The sequence below is a fragment of the Cydia pomonella genome, chromosome 2, assembly GCF_033807575.1.
Source record: "Cydia pomonella isolate Wapato2018A chromosome 2, ilCydPomo1, whole genome shotgun sequence".
NCBI lineage: Eukaryota > Metazoa > Arthropoda > Insecta > Lepidoptera > Tortricidae > Cydia > Cydia pomonella.
The window spans coordinates 29,389,636-29,404,339 of NC_084704.1; the positions used below are offsets into that span (position 1 = coordinate 29,389,636).

General features: G+C 36.6%; 1 protein-coding gene across 1 annotated transcript; it reads right to left on the reverse strand.

Moving 5' to 3' along the window:
- Positions 1 to 5,483: 5,483 nt before the first annotated feature.
- On the reverse strand, positions 5,484 to 5,948 carry LOC133515511 (uncharacterized). Its single transcript, XM_061848057.1, has one exon. The coding sequence runs from the start codon at positions 5,946 to 5,948 to the stop codon at positions 5,484 to 5,486; it is 465 nt and encodes a 154-aa protein (XP_061704041.1).
- Positions 5,949 to 14,704: the final 8,756 nt, after the last annotated feature.

Genomic DNA, 14,704 nt, shown 5'->3' on the forward strand with positions numbered 1-14,704 from the left:
AAAAATATATAAAACGATACGATGCCATAATAGCCATAAACCAGTGCGGAATTACGTCCGATATGTGCTGATATATGCCATAAATAATTCGTTGGCAATTGTGTTTCCGTTTCATTGTCGTATGACATTTAGTGCGCGTTTCCGCAGTATGAACAAACCCGACAAATCTCGGTGACGTTGACAAAGTGTCGGGCGGCAAAACAAAAAGTGGCAGTGAGAGCCTGGAGAGATAGGTATAGGCGGGGGACGAGTGACGAGACGTGCATGAGTCGCATTCATGATGTTTTATTTATTTTCACCTCAAATTTTAGGGTTCCTTACCAAATAAGTACAAAAGGAACATTTATTTTTAAGACAAAAGTGGAGGACTCGCGCGATATCACCTTTTCATGCAAAAGTAGTCCTCATTTTCCTCTCTAGATTTAGATTAACATTTATGAAAATATTTTGACCCAGTTTGATGTAAATCAACCACAGCTACGATTATAAGAGATACTTACAAGCATTTTTTTTATGAAATTTGTTTTTTGCTCCTATGTTTTACTATAATCAAAAGATCGAAAAAAGTCAAACGTAGTTTTAACTTCAGATAAAAACAATTGTTTTCAAATACAGGTCAAATTACTTTTTCAATGTATCTAAACGGTGTTATGGGGAATATAATGTAATACTCGTACAACATATGGACATAAGCCCAACACACTCATATTTATTTTTGAAATTAAAAACCGCAGAAAGGAAATAAATGAAAGTTAGATAAACTTACCTATTTATTATTTGGTGTTTGTTTCCCTGTAGGTATAATATGAAATAATATATTTTCACCACACCACCAGCTCGTTACCTTTATTTTTCAAAAACTGATGAGAAAGTTGCATTTTATCCACAGCAGTGGCCAAGTAATATGATGGAAATGTTGAGTTATTTTCTCAGGTTGGCTGTTAGAATTGTCTTAATAGAAGTAGATAAATATTTAATAACGTAAAACTGATTTCTATTATTTTACAATTAGTATGTTCCTCGTGTTGGTGTACTAAAACTCTATTTCACTAGGGAGCAAAGTTTGTAAACCCTCATACGTTTAAACCCTCGCAACGCTAAAGATACCACTTATCGAACCAAATTTTAGAATCTTTCACTTGCTCGGGTATCAATATTACCACAACGAGTCAAACGACAACTTTTCCCCTTGTAAAACAAATGACTGTTCCTTAACAGTCCTAATTCCCTATTGTCAATATTGCAAACTTTGCTAGTCATAGTGCATCAGGCCCTTAATTCACAGTATACTATGTAGTTATTCTCTGGTTAACCTCGATGATTGTACAAAACAATGAATTTTAGTCTATCAATTCATATGTTATTCATGCGTTAGAAATACTACCTATCATGCTCTGTGTTTCCCCTCATGCAAATAATGGTTTACCCCACTATAAGTATATGTATGTAGGTATGTACCTATTAGGAATTTGTATCAGAAAGAATACTGGGGACTTTTTTTATTACTAATTATTTTGCGTTGTGTACTGCCATGATAATACTATGTATTTTTCTCACTATTAATGTAATATTAAACGATCTTAAAATGTCAAGTAGATACTAATATTAAGAGATTATTTTTCATTATATTTAAATATAGCTCATTTTTGTAACTTACGATACAAAACTAAGCGATAAACTTTTTTAACTCCTTTGATTAGAAGAAAAAGAAGTCCGCTTGTGTTACAAGTTATTAGTTATCATGAGGCCCTGCAAGAAGGAATAATAAAAAGCCCGCCAGTGCCCTGAGGGTTCCGTAGGATTCTTTTCTTTAAGTCCGATTAAATGATTGACGTTTTTGTTACTTGTTGTTAAATGCATTTTATTATTTTTTAATGATCACACCGAGTTTGAGGTTTGTAAATTTGTATAACCAATACATCTCAAGAGATCACTTTGTTGTCCGTCCGTCCGTCCATCCGTCCGTCAGTCCGTCCGTCAGTCCGTCAGTCCGTCAGTCCGTCCGTCAATCCGTTCATCCGTCCGTCCGTCTGTCTGTCAAGAGTGTCAAGACCCTTTCTCTTAGGAAATAGGAATGCGTGGAGATATTGAGTTGAAATTAAAACCATATACTCGTACTCAGATCTACAGGTACAGATCGCTTAAAGCTTCTTTTTTCAATCAAATTTCTAAGTTAACGTATATATTTCGACTTTCTCAGGGGAATTAAAATTTATAGGGTAATTCCTGTTACCCTATAGAATTATGAAATTTGGCAAGTAATTATATCGTCTTACACTACATGTAGGTACAGGGAAAAATCTCAAATTTATAAATTTGTAAAAAAATAAATAAGTCTAAAGTTTTCTTGCACCGGCAATGTTGAAATATACCGAGTAAAAAAATACAACTGTATATAACGTTATACGCACGGACGAACCGCGCAAGCTTTAGCAATAGGGTAAATAGGGTTCCGTTTGTCCCCCTTCAGGTACGAAAAAAGAAATCCCAGTAAAACATTTTTGAACTGGTTAGAAAAGTAACAAATCGACCGTCAAAGTAATTCCGCGTACAATGATTATTATACCTAGTGTACATTTCTCCGAAAACCTATCACGTTACATTTTAATGCATTTTGATATCAATATCAGTGCATTACGCTCGCTCCAAAGTGTAGTTATTACCTACATCTGTCAAGAGAAACGTAGTGATATTATTTCCTGAAAGTTGATGCATCATGGTCATAATAGCCTACATGATGAAATCTGATTTGAACTCAAAGCATAATTACCTATATAATTATGTAGGTATGTTGTAGGTGTGATAAATAACGACAATACTTCGAAATATAATATAATAATGCTCTAGTATTTCCCGTGTTCGATGTATTATGTTATCTTTCCCTACTTTGGTTACAATTACCTACATATCGCAATTTCCACCCAGTTAAACCGAAACGTTCGGCTGTTGGCTAGTCACAAACGATAGGCACAATTCAGCGGTAGGCATAGGTACTTTGCCTATTAGCTAGAATTGTATTGTATAGATGTGCTACAGTAAAAACCGGTTTTAAGTGAATACGCGTTTTCCCCAGTTACAACTAGCTTTTACTTACAATACAATGTGCTTTGGTAATAATAAGTTTTGGTAATTTTTCTAAAAATATTTTCATTTAAAACGTTACCACAGCACCATGCGGTGTTTTGTATCCTTTGTTTAACAACAACTTTATAACCTACACATTGAATATACCTAAAATACATGAAATAGAAGAAATTCAGTCATTGTGTTTAGTTTAGGTATATGGTTTATTTGTATCTTTATAGGTAAGTACCTGTAATTTCAATTAACATGTCACATTAATTTTGTATCAAGTAAAAACGTCTGCAAACGATGCTATTAAGCTTAGAAATAAATTAAAAGTGAAAAATATCTTTCAAGTCCAAGATTTTTTCCACTTTTAATTTAGAACATGACACATGTATACAAAATCTCATTTGCGCAATTTAGATAATTGTCTTAAGTATATATAAGTACTTAGCTTAGATGAAACTTGGTCTTCACCTTTTTGCTCACTAAAAGCTAGGAAAACTTTCAATTTGATTGTCTGGAATAAAACTGTACGGGGGTCATTCTCGCATTTCGTGCAAATCGGTGTTTTAGGTAATTTACCAAAAATTTGTTGTAGTTTTCGAATATCTGTAAAAGCAAGGTTGTAACATACGGCCTAAAGTATATGTCTCTTCAACGAACAATTCTAAAAAGGTAATAGTTTTCTTTATATTTACAATTAACACCCAATTTTTTCATTCCTCTCTACATGTAACGCATGAAGGTATAACTTTGACCGACATTTGAACCTTAAGATACTAAAAATAGAAAACTCGTTGTTTGCTCACTTAATGACTAATTTAGTTATGTTTTAAATCGTTTAATATTAGAAGCTAGATATTAACAGTTAAAATTATACAGCCTTATAAGTGTATGGTTCAAGTAATTTCTTCATTACCGACGCGAGAAATGGATTAGCTATATTTTGCTACATAGCAAGGGTATATAGCGTCTACCGCCGATGCTACGCATTGTTCGTCAGTCAGTTGGCCGCGTGATCTCGTAGCGGACGCGCGTATGCCGCTGTTAGCGAACGTACCTACGTTCTCGCGTGTCGAAAAGGAGTGTGGTTCAAAACAATCTTCATCGCCATCCAGTGATTTACACAGTAAGTTCCAAGTGTACATTATTATAATTATACGTAATGAAGTGTTTTAGTGTTGCCTTCCAGATGGTTTATTCTGCAAAATTAAGGTCTGATGCCAACCGACGTAGGCGATAAAAACTTCCAAAACTTCATTCATATCTGTTTCATTCACTTCTTTTCCTTCCAGTTTTACTGGGGAAGGTAATGAATGCATTAAGAAGGTAATGATAATATATTCGAGGCAGTACATTTAATGGAAAGAGGCTCAGTTATTATAAAGATTACGTTGTTATAAGCATTTAAAACTGTAGATATGTAATAATAAGGGAGCCCAACCGGGGAATTTTCGGGTTTACTCGAGCGCAGTAGATTAACATAAACCTGCCGCTCTGTTACCTTTACTTGTGATGACACTCAAAACATGAGTGTTCAGTACTTCTGTGATACATACGTTTTGAATGTAGGGGTGCGTCTGATAAATATTAATCTTAAGAAATAGTATATCATAAAAATCTGTTTATTCTACTTCTGGTTTTAGTTCATAAACCTGGTTCGTCGTGCATAGCAGCTCCGGACGAAGATACGGAGCCAACTGCACCACCTTAGCATCGTCGCCGCTCGCGAATTCGTTGCACCGCACTTCGTAACGAAATGCGGTGACAGTGTGAGATAATCGCCTTTTTTTGGTGAAGCAGGGGTAAATGCATTTACGCATCTCACCCCCGGGCCAGGTCAGCCCATGTGGGGGTAGTATGTGGGACTCGCTCCTCCCACGGCTCTCTCTGCTACACAGAGGGAGGGGAGGAGAATACCCACTAACATCCCCTGCGGCGTCACCCGCTCTGCCGTTACTGGGAGCGCCGAGGGATTGCAGCCATTCTACCACGACGCTCCCCAGCATAGACGCTGGGAGCACCCGCGCTAAGGAAGGAGAGGACCAGGGACGCTATGGCCCTCCCCCTAGACGTGTAGGGCCGTATGGTGGGTACCCAGCCCACCAACCCTATTGGAAGATCAGACTAAGACTGCTGCATAGCGCCTTCGCCTTCTCCTCTGCCGTCTGCGCCTGAGAGGATGCGCGTCCACATTTTCCTCGCGTATTCTCTCAGCGGCCTCCTTTTGTGTCATAACGGTTTCACAGAAGGTGGCAACCGCATTCCATGATCTCTCGCTGCATAACATGGCCGAGACAACACTATGCAGCGAGAGATTACGCCCAATAACGCCAGTTAGGGCACCTCTCTCGGTATCCCACCGGTTACACACCTGCAAGGTGTGTTGGGCTGTGTCGTCCGAGTCACCACATTCATGACAGACCGGACTCGGCTCCCGTTGAATTTTGTGCAGGTAGTGACCGAAGCACCACCTGGGTCAGCCGGTATGATAGCACACCTCTTTTCCGCTTTATCCATTCCCGGAACGATGAAAAGAGTGCCCCAATGGTGCGGGTGCCATAGGGCGAGTCCTCCAGGTTTTCCTTCCATCGTTCCAGGAGCCTCTCTTCTGCCTGACGTAGCACTCGCTCCGACTCTTCGGGGTCTACGCGTTCTCTCCGCGCCCTCGCCTGCGCCCTCATTCGGTACCTCTCCGCCAGTACCTGAGCATCAAGCTCCCACGGAGGGGTATTAGCTAGGAGGCACGCTGCGGCATGGGACACCGTTGAATATGCCCTGATGGTGCGTTGTGCTGCTACTCGCTGAGGCCGCCTGAGTAGGGCGCTGTTGCGCTCCGAGAGCCTGTTCGCCCATATTGGCGCCCCATACAGCGCCATGCTCCTTAGTACTCCCGCATACAGTCACTGACACGGAGCATTCGGACCGCCTACATTTGGGAGCAGTCGGCACAGGGCTGAGGCATTCAAGTTCCCGGATTTGCGAGCCTCCTCTAGCACATTGTTGGCTTCCGTGCAGACTTCGTCAATTATGTCCCCCTCATAGATTTTCGAGACCGAGGAGGAGCTCTTTACAACTTCTGAGCTGATGGCAGGAGTTGCCCTGGTATACTCATAGATGTCCTTCCCTCGTGCACGTATGATACGTCGCTCCGCATCCTCATCAACGTCAGAGATCATTTCATACTCATCCGAATCTATATTCCGCTGTTGTGCTTTAGCTCTTGCCATGCCTGAATATTTACCTCCAGGTTTTCCTCTACGCGCAGTGTTTATTTTTGGGGCAACATCCGGCTACAGATTCCCAGTATCGTCTTCGTGTGCACGTTTCCCATTTTTATAGGGCTTCCCTTAGTCAAATGTTCTTTAATGACTGCTTTGTTATCACTTTGTTTTAGCATTAAAATGACCAGGCCAGAGAAAAAAATGACCAAAGAAGACTAACTAGCAAAAGATAGGCAGCGTAAAAAAGAAAAATATTAGATTATAAAAAATAATCCCGAATTATATGCGATACAAAGAGAAAAAGAAAGAAATAGATACTTGTTAAGAAAGGAACAAAAAAGATTTGTAGCATAAAGGAAATGACACCTCGTGCTCAAAGAAAACAGAAAGAAATGGCGGTCAAATAGTAAAAAAAATTTTTTTGTAGAAATTTGCAAAACACGCCATTAAAATAATTGCTATGCAAGAGATTTAATCGAAATTGCGTAGGTAGTGAGTCAATTAATGACAATGTAACAATTTAAAATAATAGACTAATCAAAGACCGATTGAAATTTAGTTTAGTTTTTTGAATAAAACAATAATTATGTTGGTTACTTAAACTATTAAATAACAAATAAGGATCGGCTGTAACAAAATTCTTCTTATTCAGAAGCATACATATATATTTCTTTGGTAGACTTTTTATGCCACCTTTTCACTATTTCATAGTTTTATGCAGTTATATTGTGTATTTGCTAAATGCCAGACATTAATCGACACGTTTTTAATATTGTTGATTTTATTAATGTTGTTAATTTTCTTTAAATAACGATTTTTATGTCAGATTTCATAAGTTTGTTTCATTACAGTCCAGTGAAAAAATTACCGTCCGATGCCAATTTCATTCCTTTCCTTTATCATTCATTACCATCTCAGGCCATTTCATTACCAGCGCGTAGTTCATTACCAGTAGCCCTATTAAATGAATAGTAATAAGGTTACTAAGGTGCCTTTAGCATAAAAGTGTTAATAAACGAATCCACACATGGACGAAATCCAAAATTTTATCAATTAAAAGAAAAATTACAAATCGAGAGAATATCACCGATTTGCACGAAATGAGAGAATGACCCACGGACGGACGCTGTTACAAGTTGGCCACTGCAGAGCTTATCTGCTCCCTGGGTCCCCATTCATCTTTTATTGTTCTGATTAAATTCTTTGTTGCTCGTAAACAGGGTCGGCTTTCTTAGGACTGAATAAACTTTATTGTACCTTATACTCGTCTTAGGGTTTACTGGTTGCATCAAAGGAATTCGAGTTGCGTTTGGCAGTCTTAAAACCGCGTTCTCAAACAAAAGTGAGTTTAAAGCGAATGTTTGCTGTTCGCTTAAGAGAGATGTATGTTTTTAATGAGGAAACGTACAGCCTTACCACGAGTACCACGACTGTCTTAACAGTGTCATACTAACTCGTTAACGTCTGCGTAACTTACTTTATAAAATAATTTAACTAATAATTAGGATGCCAAAAAAAGTAAATTTTGACATCCTAATTATTATTCTAGTCTATTTTCTTTGAATTTGACATGTTAATTATTAATTATTTTTATATTCATTATTTCAATTAATTTTAATTTTACTATGAATTGTGATTTTATTGTTGAAAATATTAAGTATGTCAATATTATTAATTATTTATATTATGATTGAATTTGATTTTAATGTACGTACTAACCCCTAGCTATAACGATGGTACTAACAATATTATATGGAATTTTGAATTTATATTTTATTTTATTTTTATATACATCTAGCTCGCAGAATACTAAAATATAAGCTACATGCTAGCGAATATGTCAGTGTAAAACTGGTGGTAGCCGAACTTGTGTTTAGAACAACGTTTGCGTTTTGACCACAAAGTGTCTGTACGGAACTCTGAAGCGATGATGATGATGAAGATGATTTGCTTTTGGCTAGGGCAGCATTTGTAATAATCCTAATAATCACTATTTTATTAAAAAATGGGAAATAATCTTTTGTTGCCCACGGTGGTATTAATGCAAAAGTTTTTAAATCAGAGGAGGACGAAATGCTAATGTATGACATTTCATTATATCGGCTATAATGTTCTCATTTTATGATGATGGATATCATGATGTTAATGTTGCTGATGATAAACTATGTATGTGTGTTACTATTGTTATGTTTTAATTATTACAGTACATATGGGGCTACTTTATAGCACTAGTGCGAGAAGTAGCATATTACGTTACTGTGTCGAACATTTAAAGGGCCATATGTACTGTAAAACGTTGTACGATACATGTGCGAATAGGTAATTCGCAACTCGTGTCGATTTAAAACACTCCCTTCGGTCGTGTTTTAATTTATCGCCACTCGTTTCGAATTTCCTATTTTTCGCACTTGTATCGTAATGTACTATTTTATGTTCATTAATCAACTTTTTCATTTATATCGCAAGTAAGTTATTTAATAATAATACAGTAAGTAGGCCTTAAAGGCAAGTTATAATGGACAACCATTTCAGGACCCCACGGTCGATCATCACAGAATGAACACGTTCGCTCGCTGAAGTGTTTTCATCTACCGCAAGAACGAAGGATTGCTGCTCGCTAAGAACTGTTCAAAACCAACTACGACCCGTGATTTACCCAAAAGTGGTTCACACCCACTCTCATAAACCCATTACATACATTTTACTGTACATTTCCTTTAAGCAGTTTAGGAGCAAGCTTGACTTTCCTCAGACTAAATCTAAGGTCTGTCACTATAGCCATCATAACTCTTGACCCATGTGTCCAAGGACGGAAATGTATCCATTACTCACAGGACTGCCACTGGCATTTGACCGCGTTTTTACGTAAAATTTCACACAACAAAATAGAGAATTCCCAAGGAAGGAAAGCGTGAAAAAACGATGTAGGGGGAAAGCCGGGGAGGAGCGCTGCGCGAATCATACTAGGTAAATCTAATTAAAGCTAACACGGTAGCCTAATCTAATGGAGCCGAGATCCGACTGTCTGCCGCTGATTCATAAGTGTACGGAGTGTACTTTTTCTTCTTTATTTTTATCGTTTTTGGCCGAATAGAGCGACGCTATTTGTTTTTTATGTTTTCTATCGGTGAGATAGTATCGCGACTGGATTTGTTATTCTTTAAGTACCGGGAACTCATAAAAGTTACGAGCGTTACCCTTAGGTAATATTTTTTCCTGTTAGGCAGTTAAATTTCTTTGAATTGTTTGAATCACAAAATTCGAAATTTCCAACTGAATAAATAATATCGAGGGCACTCTCGTCCATTCATTTATTGCCATCTTAAAAATTATAATATTCTTTATAATTCAGGACTTTCTTTTGCCTAATCATTTTGTGTGAAAATCAAGATTTTACTTAAGACAGACGGCCCAATCCGAAGAATGAGATACGATAACGATAAGTTCTGGTTTAGATAAGTTCTCATTTAGATATCGTTTGTATGTCGTATAATTGACAGAAACAGCTCGATTTGGGCAACCAATGTCACTTAGACGTTAGAAATATCGTAGATAGATCTTATTGGGATCACAGCGGAATCGAAATAAATGTCAATTATGACATGACGTTTAGTTATCGATCTTTTTAAGATCTTTCCAAGATCTCAAACGTATCTTAATCATTCTTCAAATTGGGCCGACAGTAGGTGTAAATATAGTGTTATTAATAGAAATTTGAGTGAAGTTTATTGTCCCTCGATTTTCCGGGCCTGTGCGGCCAGTATCAAAACATCACAGTATAAAAAACCCAACCGACCGTATGAGTTACGAGGCGCCGTTGAACCACTTTTTCCTCATTCCACGGCGGGGAATGCGTCACTTTAGAAAATAGGGGATTCTAAACTAAACTACAACTATGTATGTAAGTGTTTAACTTCTGTTGTTAGGTACCTTCTCGTATAGTTTTATTACAAAGCTGCGGTTTAAAACGAGCTTTGTAATATAGGAGTTTTAAGAGGCCACAAGTGCCAAAGTTGTTAGTATTCAGGCGTCTAGATCTCAATATTGAAAACAACTACATGCCTGATATTCATATACATTAAACTTCAACATATATCCTTCAAACTGGTAAACTTGAAAACACGATTAGTAAAAAAAGCCTCGATACTTTTATTTTTCAAACATTGCCCCTTTTTTACATGTTTTTGGTCGAGACGTCGAAACCCTTGAGTGTTTAAAAATGATTCTTAGTTTAATAGTTGAGTAATTACCAGTTCTTTAATCTGGTAAAAGCTTTTTCTTATAAATTTTATAGTTTAGTTGTATACAGCAATTATCTGATTCGGCGCTTACGCCATGTAGTTTGAGGCACCCGCCTACTGTCGCCTTCTCATGTTTTGCGTGTTCTGGCAATTAGATCTATCTCGCTTTCTATTTTTAGAACAGACTGCGCCAAACTCATTGCGCGACGGATGTGTGTCAAATTTTCGCTGGTCATTAATTATTGCGTTTGTAAATACATAGAAAAATTGTTAAGCTAGTTGTAAATATTTTCGTTATTTGTGTTTTGTGTGGTACATAATTAAACACATTTAGGTACATAATAACATTAAGTACTTTCTATATAAATTTGACCGTAACATACGGCTGCCGATTCGGCGAACAAGAGCGCATCGAACAGAATGGAGTCGCTGTTATTTATGCAAAATAGAGATGATGGGTAATGTTAATTATTACGTTCCATCTATATTAAAGTTTTAAATTACGTAAAATAAGAGTGAGTACTAGTTTACAAACTTTATTTTATATTGTTTTATCTTACAGAAAAACTTCCAATACTTCACCTAACGAGTGGCGGGCAGAGACGCCGCCATTATTTTGGAATTTAGATAACGTATTTGGCTTAAAACACCTTATAAATTATTTCACCTAACTATTTTTTATAAATACTAAGATGCAGAAGTACAGAGCAAGTAATTCCAGACGTAAAAGTAAGCCGCGAAGAAATGTTATCATTGAAAAATATCCAAATAAAGATAAAAATTACGGCGAAAATTGCTTAAAGCCCGATTTGCTGCAAGAAGATTTAGAAAAGCTAAAAGAATCTTTTCTAAAAAAATTGGATAAAACAGATGAGGAACGAGAAAAAAAAAACAGTCCTGCAAAGCAGCTGTAGCAAGTAAGAGAAATTTGTTGCAAATCTACTGGCAGCAAGAACAAAAATTAAATAAATGAATGAATTATTTAAATTGTCTTTTAATTATTTCACTTTACCATTTTCTTGGCGTGATTTATATGTTTATCCATGTCAAATTTCCATTTTCTAGAAAATATAAAAATAATGAAAGAAATATCGGGGGACGCTCTTACACAATATATCATTTAACGCTTTCGCGTTTTTAACGCATATTAAATGCATACACATTATGCATATTACATATTTAGAACTGGGCATATCTGAGTCTAAACTTTATTTCGGGCAACTAGTGGCCCATGGAAAAAACCCTACCTACCTACCTATATACCTTAAAATGAGCATACATGTTACAAAAATATATATTTTAAAACTAAATACTACAAAACACATTATGATTGCGATATTACGATTATTACGGGTTTCATTGTTCTAAAACTAAAGCGAGCGGGCGCGTTTCTCGGAATATGGTCTATGGCCCGGCCGCGCTTGCGAGTTGAGCCTCGCGGTGTATTGTAGAGGGGAGCGGGGCGCGGGGTGCGAAATCGCTCTAGCCGGCTTGCAATTGTGGACTCTTAAGTGAATACCTACCTAATTAAACCACAAAATCTGAAACAAATAGGCCACCTAAGGAAGGAAAAATAGGGGAAATAATCCGTATAATACAGGGAATTTCGGTATAGTTGTATGTAAAGGTTGATTGATCTTTTTTACCGGCTGATTGTGATGAAACTATTGTGTACAACTGAATAACCGTAATGATGTTGCGAATTTTTAGAGTTCCGTACCACAAAAAGAGAAAACAGAACACTTATAGGATCACTTTATTGCCCGTCTGCCCGTCTTTCCGTCTGTCCCGGAACGCGTGGAAGTATTTAGTTGAAATTAAAGCCATATCCAGCCAGTCAGGTCTACAGTCTTGCAGCTATAAAAAAAAACATACTTCTAAGTGAACATAAAAAAATACGGCCATTTATGCTGCAAAAAACGTATACCTATTTGGACACTCTCAAAGGAATCAAAATTTATAGGGTACTTCCCGCTCACCTAGAACAATGAAATTTGGCAAGTAACATCGTCTTACACTACAAGTAGGTACAGGGAAAAATCTTAAAACAATACATTTGTTAAAAAAAAAATATAAAAAATAAGTTAAATTTGTACGGAATCCTCCGTGGGCGAGTCCGACACGCACTTGTCCTCTTCATTTCAGTTGGTTTTGTTTAAGTAAGTAATTATGTCAATAAACTGGCCCGTAACTGAGATTAAGTCTTTCGATTGAGTTCATACAAATCTGTATGTTATGTTAGTATGATTTGTCAAATTTTGAAGAAGGAAAGGCTTTTACGTATATGATAAACGTTTTACAGTATTGCCAACATATATATTTACCTCGTAAAGAATGGCTAAGGGTAGTTTAAAGTAACCAAACATGACATGGAATAAAAGAACATTATACAGGTTCTGATTTATTTTCTGCTCATATACCTAAAATAAATCCTAAATTATAGTTTTTATTATGAGATAAGTTCTTAGAGCATTTAGACAGGTGTCGCTTTTACTACCCTTTTTTAGAAAACATTGCACAATTTGGCAAACTTTTGTAAGGACCGAGTATATCTGCCATGGCTAAATAGCTATACATTTAACGTGCCCCTCCCCCGCCAAAATCGGCAGACTGTTTGGTACAGAAAATGATAGACATGGCGTTTCCAGTCTAAATACTCTAAGGATATGTCTTACCATACTCTGACGGTTAAATATGTACGTCATTCTTTAAAATTGGCTAACCCCCAAAATCGCTATAAAATCTGCAATTCCATAGAATACATTAACATATGATTCGCTGAAATGTATAAAATAGCTGTTTTTCGACTTTCCGATGACCCCAAACGTTATTCACCTCTCAGAATATGATCAGGCAAATAATTTAAATACTAATATATGCCATGCAAATATACATTAAAAGGTAATATCCCTTTTCATCTGCAATCTGGAAATTAATCGACACTGTATTTACCTAAATGCACAGACCACTAATCCTATTTTCTTTGCCTAAATGATGCAAAGAAGCGAAGTCCTCTAGGTGACGTTAAAATGGAAATAATAAAAAGTATACGTACCTACCTATATAAGTAAATTATGCCCAGTGCATCGTGAGCGGGGGCTCACGATGCGCGCTGATGGCATTAGCTCGTTTCCACATATGCCTGTGATACGAATATGGCGTCTTCATTTTTATGAAACGTCATATTTTTGCCAGCCTTCCTATAAAGCGTCACCAAACCTAAATTCAAAAGAAATTGTGCGTTAAATTTAATGGAACCGCAAGATAACGTTTGCAATAGACAAATATGAAACAAAGAGTTGGATCACATATAATTATTAAAAACTTTATTTCCATAGATAATGTTTGGCGGAAAAAAATACTTTCTTTTTAAATTTACTTATTAAAAAAAGATTTAAACTTTGAAGATGTAAATATGGCATAAAATATTCGTAAGTCATCTCTAGCTCACGCCGACATCTTTAAAGTATAAATCTATTCTTAAGGCGCGGTGTATAGTAAAATGCGCTATTTTTAAATCGATATTTACAGGCTTGTACAAGGATTTCATCGATTATTTTCTAGTATGTATAACTTCAGTCTTTGAACTAGCCGTATGCTTGTCAGAAACACGATGGCTCATCTTTTTCTCGATAGATTTTTGCTTTGAAAATATGCTTAAAACTGTATTTATTTCGATATTTTAGAAGTACTATGATGAATATCAATATGAAATTTACTTCATTCAATAGCTTTTAAGTAACTCTAACATTTTGCTTGTCAGTTTATCGATGCGTTAAATTTTTCATTCATAATTATGAATTCAACATTTTGTCTACTAAACGTTACCCTGCGCGGCAATACCGTCAGTACGCCAGTACGCCCGTGACCACTGTCAGCGTCGGACCTGTGCTAGTTTAGCGGACGTTACATAAAATGGATAATCACACTATAAATACACAAATATGTTAAACACACCATGTTTTCATCACTCTTACGAAGAAAAAACTAATTTTTAAGCTAATTGATTCTTAAATACGGTGACATTTCAGACATCCATCCGTCATATTATCTTTTTTGACAAGTTTTACACACGCACCTGTCCGGCATACAGCCACGATTAACCAAATGATGAAATGGTGCCTTGCACCCGAGTTAAACACTCTACTTTTCATTTTTAATACGAGGAAG

What these genes read in the sequence shown, in the direction of transcription:
- LOC133515511 (XM_061848057.1), bottom strand. Translation starts at nt 5,948, where the DNA reads ATGGCGCTGTATGGGGCGCCAATATGGGCGAACAGGCTCTCGGAGCGC.